General features: G+C 52.6%; 1 protein-coding gene across 2 annotated transcripts; it reads left to right on the forward strand.

Moving 5' to 3' along the window:
- The first annotated feature begins 1,771 nt into the window (after window positions 1-1,771).
- ADCY9 (adenylate cyclase 9) lies at window positions 1,772-17,704 on the forward strand. 2 transcript variants are annotated; one of them, XM_042437334.1, is made up of 12 exons: window positions 1,772-3,918; window positions 6,073-6,245; window positions 7,118-7,222; window positions 8,342-8,559; window positions 9,472-9,574; window positions 10,012-10,220; window positions 11,258-11,417; window positions 11,938-12,086; window positions 12,630-12,671; window positions 14,020-14,055; window positions 14,576-15,702; window positions 16,179-17,704. In XM_042437334.1, exons 1-12 carry the CDS (start codon window positions 2,181-2,183, stop codon window positions 16,244-16,246), a joined length of 4,128 nt encoding a protein of 1,375 aa, XP_042293268.1. In that variant the 5' UTR covers window positions 1,772-2,180; the 3' UTR covers window positions 16,247-17,704. The 2 variants fall into 2 exon arrangements, with proteins under 2 accessions (XP_042293268.1, XP_042293267.1); XM_042437333.1 differs by having other exon boundaries at window positions 1,924-3,918; window positions 14,576-17,704.
- Window positions 17,705-19,802: the final 2,098 nt, after the last annotated feature.

Consider the following 19,802-nt stretch of genomic DNA (forward strand, 5'->3'; position numbering starts at 1 on the left):
AACCGTGGCCTGTATGACTCCTACAGCGCCTTGTATTTCATGGTCTGCGTGACAAAAGATGCCAAATAACTAGAGATTAGATGATTTATTAAGAAGAGTTGTGTTGTGGTTTAACCTGTGTTTGATTTTACCTGGCCTGATTTGTAGTTGTCTACCCAGGTGTTTTATTACTTGAAGCTCCCCAGAGAGCCAAAAGGCTCAGATGCTGCAATTCAGGAGAGGATATAGAGGACATAAATGGGCCTTTTCTCCATTCCATAGATCAGCCGGGGCTTCCACAAGATCATGACTCCTCCAGGATCCATTTATCTCTGAGGGTGGATCAGTGCAATAGCCCCCGCTCCCACATCTCTGAGGATGCTAAGGGTCTAAACCAGCAGTTCCCAACCTGTGGGTTGTGACCCCTTTGGGTGTCGAATGACCCTTTCACAGGGGCTTCCTAAGACCATTGGAAAACACACATTTCCAATGGCCTTAGGAACTGAGACACCGCAATTTTATGGTTGGGGGTCACCACAACATGAGGAACTGTATTAAAGTGTGGGTCTCAATGGGTGGCGAAGGCCAGAGGCAGGTCCCCAGTTGCCATTTTGAAGCATGGCCATAGAATCACCATCACACGGCCTGCTTCAAGGAGACAAAATGGAGGGATAAACAGGCATAAGAAGCTTAATCCTTTGCGGAGCTAGGCATGCCCAAGCCTGTTGGCTTCCCTTCCGCCCGGGATGGGGCTGGCGAGAGCGACAGCTGGGATCCGAGGGGAAAGAGGGGAGAACCAGAAGAACACTCTGTGACAACAACGCCACCGCCGCCGCCGCTGCTGAGGACTTTGTGTGGGAGCCAGAGATGGCAAGCATGAAGCAGGCGGAGACGGCGGGACGCAGGGCCAAGGCAGGCCAAGGCAGCCCTGTCGAGGGAAGGCCAGGGCAGCCCCGCTGTCTGTCACAAGGCTTAATTGCTCCCGACTTGCGCTCAGGGCCTGAAACTTGCTTGCTTCTTCCCCATGGAATCGCATGCCATCCTCACAGCAGCCATTAATTAGCCGTAATGAGGGAGAAGCAGGTCCAGGGACAGCCATGAACAGCAGCCAGGTGCTTTGCACAATGCGGCAGGGGCTCTGGGCCGAGGGAGGAGGAGGAGGAGGTGGCATGCGCTGCCATTGCTCAGTATGTTCTGTGCTCAGCAAGAAGAAGAAGAAGGCTTGGCCACAAGGAAGGCACGGCTTCACGCTCTCTGGGACTGGTGCGCCTCTGGAAAGGAGGAACACCGGCTTCTCCTGGATGAGGCCAAAGGCATTCCTTCCCAAAGGGGAGCCCAGCGCCTCCAGCGCCTGAGGCCCAAAGGGCTCTTCCCGGCCAAGATGGCAGCCGCCGCCGAGAGAGGCCACAGAAAAGGGCAGGAGGGGCTCTTGCCACCCTCCTCTCCTCAGATTTAGGCGCCAGCTGAATCCTCCCAGGCGCCTATTAATAGCTGCGGGGAGGGAGGGCTGGGGTCTGTGGCCCAGAGGGCCAGCACTAAAAGCACCTTCCCAGCAGGTTTTGCCAAGCAGTGACCCGATGGCTTTCCCTGCGAAGGAAACTCCCCATTTGAATGCTGTCATTTGCTGCTGAGGAGGGCAACAGGAGGCCCCCGGGAGAAGGACCAAGCCAGGCAGCTCCGCTTCCGAGGGGAAGAGCATGGCCAAAGAGGGGCCCTCTGCCCTGAGGGAAGTCCTCTGAGGGAAGCAGCCAGGGACTCAGCGCCACAGAAGGAGGGAGGCCTGCTGCGCCTGCGCGCTGGGCGCCCCGGCCCCTCCCCACCGCCCTCTGGAGCGGGAGCGCGCACGCAGGGGAGACGGGAGCGCGCACGCCCCGAGCGTCGCGAGGAGGCCCCGCTTTACGGCCCCTTGTCTCCCGCATCGGGCCCAGTGCGCATGCGCAGCAGAGAGAGCGAGCGAGAGAGCGAGAAAGCGCCTCAGTGACAGCCAGCGCCGCTGCGAAGGCGGAGCGGCGGCGGCGGCGGCGGCGGCGGCGGAGGGCGCGGAGCCATGCGTCCGGTGCCCGAGGAGAAGGAGGCCGAGGCGGAGGCGAGGAGGAGGCGGCGGCGGAGGAGGCCTCTGCGGAGGAGCCCCGGCGGCGGAGGGAGCGGAGGGGGGCTCGGGCGGCGTCGGTGAGGGCGGAGCGGCCCTTCCTCGCGGAGCCATGGCCTCCTCCCCGTCCTCCTCGGCCTCCTCCTCCGGGGCCCCGCTTCCGACGGAGGTGAGCTGCGACGGCGGCGGAGGCAGCGTCCGGGTCCGGCTGCCGGAGAAGGAGCCGAAGGCGACGAAGGCGACGAAGAAGGCAGCCAAGCGGCCCGGCCTCGGCCTCGGCCTCGGGGGCGGCGGCGGCGGCTTCGGCCTGGGGCTGGGGCTGGGGCTGGGCGGCCGCCGGGGCTCCCGCCGCCTGCCGCAGCTGTTCGAGCGGGCCTCTCGCCGCTGGTGGGACCCGCGCTTCGACTCGAGCAACCTGGAGGAGGCCTGCGCCGAGCGGTGTTTCCCTCAGGCGCGGCGGCGCTTCCGCTGGGCCCTGGCTTACCTGGCGGCGGCGGGGCTGCTCTGGGCCGCCTACTCCTCCTTCGCCGCCGCCGCCTGGCCCTCGGCCGCCTCGGCCCTGGCGCTCTCCGCCGCCTCCCTGGCCGGGCTGCTCTTCACCTTCTCGGCCGCCTACGCGCGGCGCCCGGCCGCGGCCTCGCTGGCGCTGACGCTGCTGGCGCTGGGCCTCTCCCTGGCGCCCCAGCTGCCCTGGGAGCGGATGGCGGCGGGGGGCCCCAACGGGACCCTCTCCTGGGGCTCCTGGGCCTGCCTGGGCCTGGCCTCCCCGGTGGGCGGCTTCTCTCTCGGGGCGGAGGTGCTGCTGCTGCTCTACGCAGTCATGCAGCTGCCGCTCTACCTGAGCCTGGGCCTGGGCCTGGCCTTCTCCCTCCTCTTCGAGGCCCTGGCCGCCCTCCGCCTGCGCAGCCAGCCCTCCTGCTGGGGCCAGGGCCAGCCTCAGCCCCAGCCCCTCTACTGGGAGCTGCTGGGCAGGGCCCTGCTCCACCTCTGCCTCCACGCCACCGGCGTCCACCTCTTCGTCATGTCCGAGGTGCGCTCCCGCAGCACCTTCCTCAAGGTGGGCCAGTCCATCATGCACGGCAAGGACCTGGAGGTGGAGAAGGCCCTCAAGGAGCGCATGATCCACTCTGTCATGCCCAGGATCATCGCCGATGACCTCATGAAGCAGGGAGACGAGGACAGCAGCGACAACAACCCCGCCAACGCCGCCGCCAACCCCGCCGCCAACGCCAAGCGCCACTCCGCCTCCAGCCCCAAGAGCCGCAAGAAGAAGCCCTCCCTCCAGAAGGGACCCATCGTCTTCCGCCCCTTCAAGATGCAGCAGATCGAACAGGTCAGCATCCTCTTTGCGGACATCGTGGGCTTCACCAAGATGAGCGCCAACAAGTCTGCGCACGCCCTGGTGGGCCTCCTCAACGACCTCTTTGGTCGCTTCGACCGCCTCTGCGAGGACACCAACTGTGAGAAAATCAGCACGCTGGGCGACTGCTACTACTGCGTGGCCGGATGCCCAGAGCCCCGCCAGGACCACGCCGACTGCTGCATCCAGATGGGCCTGGGCATGATCAAGGCCATCGAGCAGTTCTGCCAGGAGAAGAAGGAGATGGTCAACATGCGCGTGGGTGTCCACACCGGCACCGTCCTCTGCGGCATCTTGGGCATGAGGAGGTTTAAGTTCGACGTCTGGTCCAACGACGTCAACCTGGCCAACCTCATGGAGCAGCTGGGGGTGGCCGGCAAGGTCCACATTTCGGAGGCAACGGCAAAGTACCTGGATGACCGCTATGAGATGGAAGACGGGAGGGTGGTGGAGCGCGTGGGACAGAGCGTGGTGGCGGACCAGCTGAAAGGTATACGCACACATGCGCAACACACAACACACACACACACACACGCCCCTCTGGGCTGGGTCAGAAATGCAAAGGTTTTGTTCCCTTTCTCCAACCTCTCCTTCCATTGGCAGGTTTAGGCATCATCCTATGTTTGCCTTGTGCCTGCATTTACAATCTGAAACACGGGAGTCTCTTTTTCATGAATCATAGAATCAGAGAGTTTGAAGAGACTGTAAGGGCCCTGATCCAGTCCAACCCCATTCTGCCATGCAGGAACTCTCAATCAAAGCCATCCAGTCCAGATGGCCATCCAGCCTCTGTTTAAAGACCTGCAAAGAAGGAGACTCCACTACTGTCCAAGGAAGGAGTGTATTCTGCTGTCAAACAGCCCTTACTCTCAGGAGGTTCCTCCTAATGTTGAGCTGGAATCTCTTTTCCTGGAGATTGCATCCATTGCTCCATTGGGTCCTGTTCTCTGGAGCAGCAGAAAACAAGCTTGCTCCCTCCTCAATATGACATCCCTTCAAATATTTAAACAGGGCTATCATCATATCACCTCATAATCTTCTTTTCTCCAGGCTAAACCTCCCCAGCTCCCTAAGAATCTCCGAAGAAGAGCGCTGGGAGATACTAAAGCCTGGGATGATGCATGCCTGGCAGTTGCACTGCCTTCTGGTTTTAGAACTGACATTTCCATTAAAAGTAGTGGAATTTTAATTAACTGGCAAGTCTGCCATAGCAGCTCCTGACATCATCTGACTTACTCTACTGTTCATGCTTCCAGGGGCGCTTAAGAGGCAGGTGATTCATAGGCTCTTTGGGGGGGGAGGGAGGGGGTCTTTAAAAAAGAAAAGAAGGAAACAAAGAGCTGCATTCCCAAGAGCGGAGGAGCCAGGCAGCCTTTGCTTTCTGTTGCTCTCACACCTACCTCCAACAGCAAAGCTGCTGTAATAAAGGCCTGCTTGGTAGGAAGCGACAGCAGCTAGAACCTGAATTACGAACAAGGGATACTGAGGCTCACATTGGAGATATAACCCTGTTTGGCATCGCTTTTCAGCATCCTGGCTCAAGGCTATGGGATTCTGGGAGTTGGAGTTTGTTGTGGGCCCAGAGCAGAGGAAAGCTCTGTTCTGGGCCTCACAACAAAATCCAACTCCCAGAATTCCATAGCCTTGAGCCAGAAAAGAGTTAAAGCGGTGCCAAACTGGGTTATTTCTCCATTGTGGATGCAGCCTTTGGGGTGCAAGGGACAGCAGACCAAAGCCAAAGCTCAGACCACTTGGTCAGCGCACCGTGCTGCTTTCTTTTCCATAGTCGCCGCTTTCATTTTAAAAAGATCTCCCAGTATTTACTTTCTTCTCTCAGCAGTTCATAAACACACGTAAAACTCCCACGGCTGGATTTCATTTCCCACGCTCCTGCTGTCGTTTTTTGTTCCATACGCTGAAACCCAAGCTTTCCTGCTTTTCCTGTTTGATTGTAGAATATGTCCTTTCCAGGGAGGTAGAATTCAGAGATTCAGCCATGCCAGTTTGCCAAGGGGTCTTGTAGCCCCTTTTGAGACCGACTGTGTGAAAGGAGTGGCATCAGCTTTCCTAGACTTGGTCTGCTTCCTCAGAGGCAACAGATGTAAGCTTATGCGGCAACTCTTTTTTCTTGCACAGTCAGTCTCAAAGGTGTTGCAAGATCCTTTTGCCTGTAGAATATGTAGTATATGTGTGAAAGAGCCATTTATTCATTGTCATGAGGCTATAAATAAGCTTTAGCTAGTAAGCTGTGATATTGAAGCCAGTTCAATATTCTATTGTTATTGCAGAACAATAAACTTTGGTGGATTCTGGTGTCATCAGAAGTTTCTGGTGGGCTGCTGTCCATGAAACTTGATGCCACATAAAGCCTGGCTGCTTTTGCAGCAGCAGATTAATGGGTTGCCCTCTTGCCTGCATTTCTGCCTATAATACTCTTGGGTCCCAAAGACCAACCTGAGTCTCTGAGGTGAAATGATTTTAGGCTGAACTGTAAGACCTTCTGGCTGCAGCAGAGCATGTTGCTACTAAAATGAAGGTGTTCTGTTTTCTGAGTATGTACGTTTTGGAAAGGGCTTTTTTGCAAGCAAGCGAAAAGGATAGTGCAAGAATGGCTTTGGCTTTGTTAACTCTAGTTTTCTCTTAGGCTTGAAAACGTATCTGATCTCTGGCTTGAAAGTGAAGGAGCCCCAGTGCAGCTGCTCACAGGCCCTGCTTCCGGGTCTGGAAGCAGGAGACAGAACCAAGATGCCTGGAGCCTCATCGGTGGAGAATGTTGGTGACTCAGGAAAGGGTTTCAGGCAGCCAGAAAAGAATAAGGTTAGTCAAATATGGTCTTCTTTTGCCTGTGGTGTAGAAGCACCCCCAGGACATAAAACCAGGGTCTTCGGTGTATTTCCATGGATCCTTAAGGAAAAAATGGCAAGGACGTCTTGCTTTCTCTCTGTTATAGTGCCATAAAGTGCAAGAAGGAAGGATATTGGCGTCTGTTAAAGAGTGTTTTGCGGAGGGAGGCAGGGAGCAAGCAGTTTCTCTTGCTGCGTGTGCCGGGGAAGTGCAAGTACCCCCAGCCCTTCATGGACTACTTATTTGCCTATTCAGTATCCTGCCTTCCTGTCGACATGGGACCCAAAACCATGTAGGAGAAAGTTAAAATAAGATGCAACAAACAATTAAATGATGCAAAGGTTAAATCACAATTAAACTAATTATTATAAGCGTGGGATTTTTAAATGCAAGGGTAAACATACAGCTCAATCATTCCCATGAAAACCAGTTTAATCTTGAGATCCATGTGCAAATCAAAAAGGTCTTTATCTGCCAGCAAAAGGAGAGCAGAGAGGAGGCCAGCCTAGCGTCCAGCGGGAGGGAATTTCACAGCCTGGGAGCAGCCACCAAGAAAGCCCTCTCTCCTGTCCTCATGAGATGGGCCTCTGACTGTTCACAAAGGAATGGGCATCCGGGGCAAGAAGGAGGTGGTGGGTCCCCCCTACAACCTTGAGATTATATGCCCTGGCAAAACCAAAGCTTGTGAGTGAGATTCTTGTAGTCTGGATTCCTGGCAGGATCCTTTTGGTTGCATTTTGTAACCATGTTAAAGATTCTGAAATATTCATACTGTAGAATATCCTAACGCTTGCAGTATATGAAAGGAGATGGCCATCTTGCAGTGTATTTCTCTTTGGTTTCAGACGTGCCCTTCGTGCAGCATTACATTTGCACCTTCTTGTGCTGCGAATATAGACGAAGGAGCTATCCAGAATGGAGGCCAGGACGAACATAAACACAGTGCAAAGGTAACTTATTCTCAGTATGCATTCTTCTCTGACAGTTTTTCCTCAGTTGCAATAGTTCAAAGCTGCAGAAAGGGATAGGAGTCAATTATGAAGTGAAATCTCACTGAAAGGACAGCTAGTGCAGAATCATGGAATGAAAAGCAAAGGGTCTCGGAGGTCACCAGGTTTGACTCTCTGCCTAATTCAGGATATATAGTGCTGGCTCTCTAGCCTTTGCTTAAACACTTTTGGTGAAGGAGAGTCCACCAACTCCTGAAGTAAACTGTTCTGCTGTGAAAGGATTCTTGCTATTTTCAAGCTTGGTCCAGATGCTTCCAGACGTTGTATTTGTGTGATGCATGTTGAAACCTTTAGACGAGTGGAAACTTCCTGGTGTGATGTCATGGGGAGCTGCGTCAGAGGTCTGTTGCCAGACCTTTGCAGATGCCATTGCTCAAGCCACTCTGTTTGTGTTTAGCCTCCAGTCTTTGTATAAAGGCTTTCTCGCTTCACTTCTCAGCGCTGGTACAGGCATTCTCAAAAGATTTCCTTCTCAGAGAATCAGTCCCTGATTCGGTGCTTCAGAGTGCCTCAGTGCTATGCTTCTCTGTATCCCAAAGTTTTTATGCCTCGCTGAAGGAATAAATGAGGCATAGTGGTTCACTGCTTTCATTCAGTCCTGAGATGTGTCTCTAAACATTTTTCCCCTGTCAGAACTGTATACCTCCTAAATAGCTGCATGCTGATGGTTCCAGTGACCTTGTAGTCAGTGCAGTGTAAAGGGTAAGAGACGTGGTCTTCAGGGTTCAGTCTCTGCCCTCCCATGGACCTCGCTGGCTGGTCTGGGGCAGATTCCTCTTGGGTAGTTGTGCAGATGAATCAAATGCAGGCTGCTATAAGCTCCTAAGAAAGTATGCATCCTATTTTAGCCCACAATCTGGCCATCTTTTGATGCTGACAATGTGTTTATGGCTCTCTTGGTGGCTGGAACTCCCTGCCAAGCACAGTGGGCTGGCTCCCTCCCTCTTGGTTTTCTGCTGGCAAGCAAGGTGGCTTTGTTCAGGCAAAACAAGTATAATTTGAGCTCTTTGTGCCTAACACACTCCTTTGTGTCTTTGCTCTTCTTTTGGTCTGAACTAGGGCCCTGGAGGGTGCAGCCCAAAGTCCCAGAATGGACTTTTAAGTCCTCCTCAAGAGGAGAAGCTGAGCAATAGCCAAACCTCGTTGTATGAAATGCTACAGGAGAAAGGAAGATGGATGGGTGGGAGCTTGGATAATTCACCTCTGCTGCCATTACGGTTCAAAAACATCAGAGAGAAGACCGATGCTCATTTTGTAGATGTGATTAAAGAGGACAGGTGAGGAGGAGGAGGCAGAGGATGGCAGCAAATCTTGGCTTCTACCAGGAGAGCAAATTCTGTGACAGGACACACACACCCCCCCCCCAATATTTTGCAAAACCCTCCCTCACCCCCCCCCCTAAAAATATTTTGGGGGAATTACAGCTCCGGAATTAGTCCTCTAGGTGCACAAGTCTCCTCCGAAGCAAGCCACTCCCGCCTAGATTGAGCAAACAACCAGCCAAGGCCAGTGACTGGAAAACTGGAAGTGACTTTTTGGTTTTCTTGAATAGGGCTTGTGCAGTTTGTTCACCCCTGACTTGCACAGTCCCCCCTGTTCCCCTTGATGGCATTGGTAACTGATGCGGAGAGAGATCCTGGGTTAGGTTAGATAGCTAAGCAAAATCATTGACATGGTCCAAGGGTAGGGGAACATAGTTCTAAGAGCCACAAAAAGGACCTTAGAACTCCCCCAAGACCCCCCCACATATATATATATATATATATATATATATATATATATAAACTGCAGGCCCCCAGCCATCTCTGTTTAGATGTCTGTAGTGAGTGTTTCTCACCCCTGAGTTCCTGCAAAAGGAGTTCTGCTTTGCCAGCTCTTCAGTACCCCTACAATGCTGGAGAAACAATGAGAAACATCACTTTGGCTCCACTTTTCCCTGCTCTGGGGAGCAAGTGCCCCTGTGCTGACAGAACCGCCTTGAGCTGCTTCCCTTTCCTCCCAACCTGGAGAAAGCAGCAGAGAGTAAAGGTACCAGTCACTGAAAAAACTGTTGGATTACAAAAGGCCAGACATGTGAAGAGCAGCAGCATCCAGGAAGGGTAACCTGGGGGGGGGGGGATGCTTCTTAAAATGAGAATCGTATAGAAGTTGGTTACTTTGAAATTGTTCATTATCCCTCTTTCTCCTAGCTTGATGAAAGACTATTTTTTTAAACCGCCTATTAACAAGCTGAGCCTGAACTTTCTGGATCAGGATTTGGAGATGACCTATAGGAGCAGTTACCAAGAAGAGGTGTGTGTTTGCGCATGTGTGTTATTGATTGTTTACTTATTTACCGATATTTGTAGACCACTGAAAATGTCAAGGTAGCACACAACAGCGAGCAGACATAAAGTACACAACAGTAGATGACATCAGCAAACACGCGCCTTACCCCTGAGAGTAGATGATGGAGCTGGACTTTGCAAAAAGGAGCTAGTCTTGAAAATGAGAATTCTTGCTGCACAGCTGATCATGGAAGGAACTGGGGATTTTTTGCATCTTCACACTTGTCTGCCAGATACTATAATATGTACCTCCATAGTCTCCGAGGAAAGCATCTCCAAGCCATCTTACTTTGCAGAAAGGCTGACTTGGGGACTTAATCCTTTTTGTGCGTGTCTGTAAAGAGGATGACTCTTTGGCAGCCAACCTCTTGGTTTCTCATCTGCCTCCTTGGTTCCAAACAGGTGATAAAGAATGCCCCTGTGAAGACCTTTGCCAGTGCTACCTTCAGCTCACTTCTGGACGTGTTCCTGTCCACGACCGTCTTCCTCATCCTCTCAGTCGCCTGCTTCCTGAAACAGGGGATGGCCGGCTCCCCTCCTCCGCCTGCAGCCGTGGTTGTGGTGGCCATTGCCTTCTTGCTAGCGGTGCTATCCCTTATTGTTTCCATCAGGTAAATGAGGCAGCGTCAGGGTCTCTCATCTGTTCCTGTCAGGAAACCCATAGAGTCTCAAGGGAGGTGGGGTGGGGCCTATTCCTTTGGTTTTACATTTTTTCTTTATTTGCTTGTTTTGAAAACCCACACCTTGAATACTTAACAAAATTGGTGGAAACCCTAGAAACCTAAATGTACACTATTCCTGTTGCAAGCTTTCGAAGCTCCACTGGTTTCTTCATCAGGGAAGGTGTTGAAGATGTTAGTCATAGGCCTGCATTTAGCTGTTTCTCTTCTTAGTTAAGATGGAATGGAGGCTTATCTTTCCTTCTGGTCTTGTGGCAACTGGGAGATTCCCAAAGTCCAGGAAATTTAACATCCATTTGCCTCACAACAAAGACACTTCCTTTGCAATCCAATATCTGTTCTCTGAAGATGCCAGCCACAGATGATGGCAAAATGTCAGGAGTCTAGAACATGTCCACATAGCCTGAAACCCCCACAAAAAACAATCTAATATGTTCCCATCCTTGCCCCTTTGTTAGCCAGAGGACACTGGATTTCTCAAGGAGCCTCCATGCTCTCCATGGGCAGCTGGATGGAGGCGGGCCACACGGCTACCCCTGGATGCCCTAGAAACATGCTTTGTACCCTATAAAGGAAGCAGGCCCCTCCTTTTCCCATGCTGTAGGTCCTGGGTGGTGTGTATGGAACTTCCGTGGGGCCAAGCAAATCCAATTTAGTCGAATTGAATATTTAAGCCTTATTATTGAAGGTTTAGCTGCCTGGGCCCATTTTATCCCAGGAGTGAGAAAGGCAGAAGAAGAAGAAGTGTGAGGAAGAGGCTGCAGCCGCCCTCCTCCTGAGGGAGAAAAGTGAGCATGCCAGCTCCACGTCTGGAGAAAGGTGGTCGAAGAGCCACACGTGTCAACTTTCTTGGAGGGGAGGAAAGACTCAGTCATCTGCATCTTTTGTGCTGTAGTTCTATGACTGATGAAAAGGGGATTGCGCGAGAAAAGCATTGTTTCTGTGTGCTGTATGTGCCTTCTTTCCAGAATGGCGTTCTTCTTGGAGGATGTGATGGCTTGCACTAAACGGCTGATGGAGGTGATTGCTGGCTGGCTGCCGCGACACTTTATTGGTGCCATTTTGATCTCACTCCCTGCTCTTGCAGTCTTCTCACACTTCACCTACGAATTTGAAACCAACATCTATGTGAGTTGTCAGCATTCTTTGACACAGGTAGAAAAGGGGAAAGGAACTAGGAAGACCCCACCTACCCGCCTACCCTCATGTCCTCTTCTTAGGGGCTCTTTTGCCTCCCTGCCAGAGGTTATGCGGGGTGAGATGGGGTCCCTAGCCAAGCCACACGACTTCTGCCAGGCCCAGTTCACTGCCTTCCTTCCCCAGCAGGGGGGGTCCAAGAGCCACCGGTCACTCAGTGCATCCGGTCCTGGCGCATGTGAGCCAGTGGGCACCCATCCCAACTTTCCTGCAAGCTTTCTCAAGGAACTGGGGAAGGGGTAGTGAGAGAGCAGGAGGTTTTGGGGAGGTAACTATGTTGTAAGCTCTGCAGAAGGTGAGGCATAGCTACCCTTACGTTTAGCCTCAGTACTGTCTGAATGATAGTGCTCTTGCTGTGAAAATCACTTAGGAGTGGGGTCTTGTCTTTGGAAGAAGCTCTTGTTCAAGCCCATGACAAGCAACTAACAGCTGCTGTCTCTCTTTGTTGCAGCACACCATGTTCATGTGTTCTGCAATCCTCATCACCATTGTCCAGTACTGTAACTTCTGCCAGCTCAGCTCCTGGATGAGGTCGTCTTTGGCCACTCTTGTTGGCGGAGTCCTGCTTCTCTTGCTCTATGTGCCTCTGTGTCCTGACAGGTGAGCCTCAGCAGACAGGCTGTTCTAGGTGCCACCATTCTAGGTGCCACAGCTTGCCCATCTCCTGGGGATTGGGCTGGAGGGGTCTTAGTTCCACAACAAAGAGCCCTGGAAGCATCAGCAGGCAGCCAAAAGAAAGCAGATGCAAGCAGACATTTCATTGCTTTGGGCTCAGTAGAAGCTCCACTACTGTAGCCAGCCAAGGCATGCTTGGAATTGTTGTCTACCGATCTGGTTAGTCTCAGAAGAAAGGGAATTAGACTGGCCTTTCAGTTGTTCAAGGAGACATCTGTAAGAGCAAACAATAGAATCTGAAGTGGCAGAAAGCACGGGGATTGATTATTATTATTATTATTATTAACCTTTATTTATAAAGTGCTGTAAATTTACACAGCGCTGTACATACAATCTTTTTAATTGGACAGTTCCCTGCCCTCATGGGGCATCTCCCATTTCTAGATACATAGTGCACCCATTTCACTGTTCCATACATTGGGCTGGTGGTTGATGTGCTTTCCTCATACTTTTCTGTTTCTGTTTCAGCTTCATGGAGGAGTCTCACCTTGATTCAGCAATGAACTTCAGGTAGGCATTTAGCATCCATTGGCTAGCCTTTCTGCTCTGGTCACTGCTGGAGAAGGCGGCCTCTTTCATAAGCCCTTGCCCCATCCAGCAACCCTTCAGTGCTGCTGCTAGGTTGACTGCCGATCCATTTCTAGGCAAAAGTCAGAGTGCTGGTTATGATCTTCAGAGCCCTGTATGGCTTGGGTCCAGGCCGTTTGAACCCCCCCCCATCTCCCTATGGGAGCCTGCCCACACTCTTAAGATCTGTAGGGGAAGGCTTTCTCTTGGTCCCACCGCCATCCCAGGCATGTTTGGTAAGGACACAAGAGAGAGGCTCTTGGTGGCTACTCCCAAGCTGTGGAATTCCCTTCCCTGGGAGGCCCCTTCGGCCCTCCCTGCCGTCTTTCCACCAGCAGATGAAGGCCTTTTCATTTAAGGAGCATTTGGTTTGTAATGTGTTGCAGCAGATGGAGCTTTTTCATGGATTGGGTGTTGTTTCTGTTACATTTTGTATGTTTTTTTATAAATTGCTTTTAACTTGCATTTCGAACTAAACACACACACACACACACACACTAAATTAGAAATGCAAGTTAAAAGCAATTTATGGTTTAATTGTGTTTTAACTTGTAAACTAAGCTTTTTAGTTGTGCAGTGCCACGAATTCTGTGCTGGGAGAAAGGCAGGACGTAAATTAAAATGGAATAAACACATAATTCTGTATACTCATAACTATTACATGTAGAAAACTTTCTCTTCACTTCACCTTCCCTCTAAAAACTGACATTGCTAAGATTTCAAAGAAGCCCTGGCAATTGGTATCATAGGACATGGTTTATACTTACGGCATAAAAGCCACCAAGCCTGTGCTGTTTCCTTCGGATGATCGGCCCCTGGATGTGGGGCTCTTGACCTCTGCCTGTCCCTCACAAGGGGATGCGGAGGAGAGATGGGAAAGGCCGGTGGAAAGAGAATCACCCTCACATTTTACCCTGAAGGTTATCATTCTGCAGGGAGGCCAGCTTGCATTTTCTCTCAGTAAACTGGCTCCTGTTTCAAGCCCCTCATAAGCCACGTTCCCACTGCAGTGCAGTACATTGCAGTGGCAAGGCCAATTGAAAATTACACACAAGGACTGCCATGCTGTAACAGTTGCGCCATGTAGAGAAATGTTGGAACAGAGGTGTTGACAGAAGCTTGTGAACTGAAGTACTGGTGTCTCCTTTGGCAATGTACAGGTATTTCCCACTGTGGAAGAGCTGTGAGTATCCACAGGCCTTCAGAGAGAGTAGACATGCCCAAAGCATATTCGCATGTTCAGTTCCACTCTACAAAATGTGGTTGGTGAATCTTCTTATTTTTCTTTCAGCTCCATGGAAATCTTCAACTCGACCCCAAACTTCAGGTAAGCGTTAAAATCCTGTGGCTTGTCTTGCTGTATCTGTGCCTCAGAGGGCTTTAATGAAATACAGTAACCACTTCTTTATTTAATAGGAAGGGTTTATATTTAGAACTTAATACTTTTAGGAGCTTGTCTTTTATTAGCAACTTGAGAATAAATGGTGAGATCCAAGGAAGCTGGTTGTGAGTGTTCATCATTAGGCATAGCAAGAACAGTGACCTTTCCTTTTGTTTTTCATCAGTTATTATAAAGCTTATGTAACATACTGTTCTTTTTCGGGGTCTTTGTGCCTCATAAATATGGCTCTCTTGTGCCTGCGCGGTGCATCATTCAGACCCTTCTAGAGCTGAGCGACTGTTTTGACAGTGACCCTGACTGTAGACATGTCTAGAAGCGGTTCCCGTTTGCCTATCAGTTTCAAGGCTGCCAGAGCAGCAGACCTGATATTCAGACCCAGCAAAACCCTCATAAAAAAAATTCTGTGCCTGCCTGTGTTTCATTCATCTCTCTGTCTCTTGCCCAGGTTTGTGAAGAATGCATGCAACAAGTCAGGCTCCGAAGACTTCCAGAGGCCAGCTGATCTGATTGGGCAGGAAGTCATTCTGGGTCTCTTCCTTCTGCTCCTCTTGGTTTGGTTCTTAAACCGGGAGTTTGAGGTCAGTTACCGTCTGCATTATCACGGGGATGTGGAAGCAGACCTCCACCGCAACAAGATCCAGAGCATGCGAGACCAGGCCGACTGGCTGTTGCGGAACATTATTCCCTATCATGTGGCAGAGCAGCTGAAAGTGTCCCAGAGCTATTCCAAGAACCACGACAGCGGTGGCGTGATCTTTGCCAGCATTGTCAACTTCAGCGAGTTCTACGAGGAGAACTATGAGGGTGGCAAGGAGTGCTACCGTGTCCTGAACGAACTGATTGGGGACTTCGATGAGCTGCTGAGCAAGGCTGAGTACAGCAGCATTGAGAAGATCAAAACCATTGGGGCCACGTACATGGCAGCCTCTGGGCTGAACGCCTCCCAGTGCCAGGGTGCCAGCAACCCCCATGCCCACTTGCAGACCCTCTTTGAGTTTGCCAAAGAAATGATGCGGGTGGTTGACGACTTCAACAACAACATGCTGTGGTTTAATTTCAAGCTGCGGATTGGGTTCAACCATGGCCCTCTGACAGCCGGGGTCATTGGCACCACCAAGCTCCTGTATGACATCTGGGGCGACACAGTCAACATTGCCAGCCGAATGGACACCACCGGGGTGGAGTGTCGCATACAGGTGAGCGAGGAGAGCTACCGCATCCTTAACAAGATGGGCTATGACTTTGATTACCGGGGGACAGTCAACGTGAAGGGGAAGGGGCAGATGAAGACCTACCTCTACCCCAAGTGCATGGACAACGGGGTGGTCCCCCACCACCAGCTCTCCATTTCTCCAGACATCCGCGTGCAAGTGGACGGCAGCATTGGGCGCTCTCCGACCGACGAGATCACCAACCTGGTGCCTTCTGTACAGAACTCGGACAAGATGGCCCATGCTTCAGAGCACAATGTGGAGATCAAAGACGGTCTGCCGTGTTTCAAGAAGCTTCCAAAGGAGCTGGTGAAGCCAGATGACCGGCACAGGCTTGGCAAGGGCAGAGAGAAGTGCAATGGTGAGGAGCCAGGTCCTGAGGAGGCCAACGAACTGACCAAACTGAACAGCTCCAGGAGTGTCTGATGCGCTGGGGAGGGAGGTGTCGGGCTCTGACTGCAGGAGCAGCAGAGCTCTTCTTGGCTGGCTGTGTTCTCCGGGGGAGCAGCTGGGAGAGGAAGAATAGAGGGCAAACTGCTCCGCGGTTGCCTCCTGTTATGTTGGCACCTGGGTCTGAGTGCGGATCACAGCCATGCGGGGCTTTTGCCCCTCTCTCCCGCTCCCCTTGGAACAGTCCTTTGGCTGAGAGGAGACACCAAGTGCCTTCCAACAGACTCTGCTGGACGCCTCATCTAGGGGCAGAGGGACAAAGTCACACCGCAGGTGGGGACCTCTGTACGTTCCAGGGATGCGCCGCGGTTATATGTCAGTTTAGTTTTTTTATTATTATTATTATTTTTGTTTCTTACCAACACTACTCTTCTGTTTCTGTTTCAGCTATTGCAGCTCCTTTGTACGTAAACACAGGGGGGAAAATTGCACGTTTTCCTCCCTTCTGTGACTGACAGAAAAGAGACGTAAAAAAAGAGAGGGTCTGTGGCAGCCCAGTAGAGAGGGGCCAGGAGTGGATCGTGGAGGGCTGTGGGGGGCATGGGGTGGGACAAGGAACGCCCTTTGAGCTCCACTGTGTGCTGTAACCGGACTGAAGGGGCATTGCATGTTCCAGCATGTGCCCATTGCCATCGCCGCACCCTCCCCTCCCCTCCCCAGGAGAAGGGGCCGGTGCGGATGGTGCCCTAGGAACAAGGCCAGGGCCAGTCCCAGCGCAGGAGCCCTGCTTCCAGCCAGGGCCGGCAAGACCCCTTGAGATTTCTGATGACACTACATTCTCTCAGTCTTATCTGACCCAAGAGAGTGAACTTGATCAGTAATTTGAGACTGCCTGTTTTTCTTTTTCTTTCACCCTCCCTCCCTCTCCCCCAGCTCTTGATATTGTGGGAGCAGTAGCGATTGTAGGGCAGTGGCTGGCATCACCCCATATGCCAGTTCAGCCTGTGTGCTCTCAGCTCAGGCAGGCTTTCCCTTGGCAAAGTTGGTGCCCAAGGGGATAAGAATGCCAAAGCTCTCCCGGGTGACTTATTATTGGGCAGGACTGGAGCAGTGCTTGTGTCCTCGCTTCCTGTGTCTTTAGGGTCAGGATGGTGGGAAGGCTCAGGGCTGAGTGGCCCAAGCGTGGCAAGATGGCCAGCCTGCCTCCCTTACCTTTGGAGAGGAATCTGGCCTTCTTCCACTTTTATTTGGTGCATCTCCAGTCCATGCCAAACGCCTCTAGGTCCTGTGTAGCCAAATTAGAGAGGATCCACTTGTTCAGCCATCATCTACCGAACAGGTGGAAACAAAAGGCAGTTTTCTTCCTGAGTGCAGAAGACAGGGAAGGGAGTCAAGCCTGTCTTGAGTTGCACCTTCCTGGGTTTCCTGGTGCCTAGGTCCGTGCAGGGAGCCCCTGTGTCCCTTTTACTGCAATGCCCACGGACCCTTCACAAGCGAGGAGGCCAGGATGCAGTGGTGCCTTTGAGCTAAGACCTTATGCAAGTGCATCCTAGGAGTTTATTGTCCTAAAGGGTCTTTCTCTTGACCCCGTTCAAATAAGGCTTTTTCTGCCTCTTCCCTTTTGCATGCCACGCATATTTATAACGGCTGCATTGAACAGCATTGTAAAATATGCATCTTTGGGGAGAGGTTCAGGGGGGTGGGGGTGGGAAAAAAGGGGTAGTCTCTTTCCAGCAGAGGCCCAGGTGCCGAAGGCCAGGCGGGGCCTCCATCCTTGACTTCCTTTGCCGCAAGGATAACGCTGCATGCTTCTCCAGACGTAGTGACAAGCAAGGGCAACCGTCTTCTCTTCTTCACTCTCAAGTACTGTACTAGCCTTCACTGTGGCTGCAATCCTAAGCACATTTACTAGGAATTACCTCCGGTGTATGGGATGGACTGACTTCTGAATAAAGGTGTGCAGGAGCAGGCTGGCTTGTGTTGTCGCCATCGTTGTCTTAATGCTGCTCTCCCCAAAGCCCACATCCCAACCCAGCAGGGCCTTGGAAAGTGGGGGGTGGAGGGGTGGGAGGCACGAGGAAGGACAGGTGGCACTTGGGGCACGTCTTCTGGAGACCACAGTGGACACATTGGCCTCGCTGAGAGGCATCTTGCCAGGCTCTGCGGTGAACGGCTGCAGGCAAACGTCTTTTCCTCGTAGGCTGTTCTGACACTGGCAAAGGGTAGTGGCCTGTTTTCTGGGGGATTCTGGGAGGTATAGTCCAAAGTCAGCTTTTCCAAGTTCTACATCTTGGCCTGGGGGCCATCCTCCCAGGTTTCTGACATTGGCTGTTGTGAGAATTGTCACCTGTGGATCTGCATAAACGAAAGCTAAAGCACCAAACCAGAAGAGCAATAGCACTGCCCCACTTGGTGGACTGTTAGAGCCAAGCTCTTTCCGGTGCCAAAGCACACAAACGGTTTTGTGTCGTCTTCTCTGGGAGGCCCTGGGAACTGTGTCTTGCCATGTGTGACCCATGCCAGGGGCCTGCCTCTCCCTCTGGCGCTGTGGATTGCTCTGCCTTGGGGCAGCTGGCACAGGGAACGTGGGGTTTGCTTCTCTGCTCTATCCTGGCAGAGCGGTGGGACCCACAGATTCATGGAGCTGAAAGGCGGCTGAGGGCCTTTCAGAAGAAGCCCACCCGGCCCAAAGAAGAGTTAGCATGCGGGGGTCTGTATCATCTTCTTTAGGATAGAGACCATGACACAACAAAAGTGGGCTTTCAGATTCTCCAAAACCCCTTGGCAAGCTGGCTTGTGCAAAATATATGGGCTAGACGTGCAAAAACCTGGCCAGGGTTTTGGAGGAACTGGGCAGACACTCCGGCCATTTGCTTGCAATGAGGCTGACTGCCAAGATGGAGACTGCGAAGGTACTGAGGGGCATCGCGGTCTCAGTTTATGTGGCTCTCCTGCGGACAAACACAGGAGCTTCCCTGCAGCTTGAGTCCGGCTGCATGGTCTGCCATTGCAATCCCCACCAGAACTCTTTTGGGTAAGATGGGAACATTTTGTGGGAAGAACCCCTCTGACCCTGAGGCCTGCCAGCCGGGGCCCAAAGGCCTGGAAAGCGATGGTTTCTAGGTGGGCAGGTGTTGTGCTGCTCCAGAGGAACCTCCTTTTGCAAAATGCACCGAGTGGGAGTCAGTCCTTCAGAAAACAAGCTCTCTGGAGAAGACGAAATACGAAGCATCTCCCAAAAGCACAGAGCAGTAGCTCCTCAGTCTGTAAGGAAAGGCAGGAGAGCACTGGGACAGTTGGCTGCTTCAAAGCAGGGACTGAGGCGCCCACCTTTTGGGGCGAAGGGCAGCAGCCAAGAGGGAGCCCCCCAGATCTGGGCCTGGAAGGGAGGAGGCTGGGAAGGGCTGGCCGGAGCCTGCCTGCTGCTCCCTTATCAAGGGCTTGGCCAGGGCAGCAGCTGGGCCTGGAGGGGAGGAGGGGGCCAGATAAGCAGAGGAGCAAGGAGCAGAGATAGCAGGGCACAGGGCAACCGCCGCAGGGAGGGAGGGGGCGAGCTGGGCCTCCTGGGCAAGAGTGGGCAGGAAAGGGAAGGGGGTCTGGCCAGGACTAATAAGTGTCCCAAAGGCAGGGATGGGAGGGGGGGGGAAGCGGGCAGAGGCTCAGAGACCCTTTGGAGAATGAGCTGAAGGGGGGCAGAAGTGCCCCATGGCACCGCACAGGAAGGGGGTCCTCCTGGCACCCACAGACCCATTCAGAGCCATGGAAGGCTGCCAAAGGGAGCACCCAGAGGGGCCATGACCCCCACACACTTGCAAGCCAGCCTCTTTGCCCCCACCCCTGGCATATTGCCCTGAAAGGGTGAGGCTTCTCCTTGCCCCTCTTCTTCCTTCTGTGGGGTGCCTGCGAGGTCTAGGGTAGGCCTCCCAGTGGGGCAAAGAGGGGCCCACTTTCATGGGGCTCGCAGTGTTGAGGGAGGCCGGCCAGCCCCCTCCCCACCTCTTGGCCCCTCTCTCACCGTCTGTATGACAGTGCCCCTCTGAGCCACAGGAAGGTGGTTGCCTCCAGGGCCCT

The sequence above is a fragment of the Sceloporus undulatus genome, chromosome 8, assembly GCF_019175285.1.
Source record: "Sceloporus undulatus isolate JIND9_A2432 ecotype Alabama chromosome 8, SceUnd_v1.1, whole genome shotgun sequence".
Classification (NCBI taxonomy): domain Eukaryota; kingdom Metazoa; phylum Chordata; class Lepidosauria; order Squamata; family Phrynosomatidae; genus Sceloporus; species Sceloporus undulatus.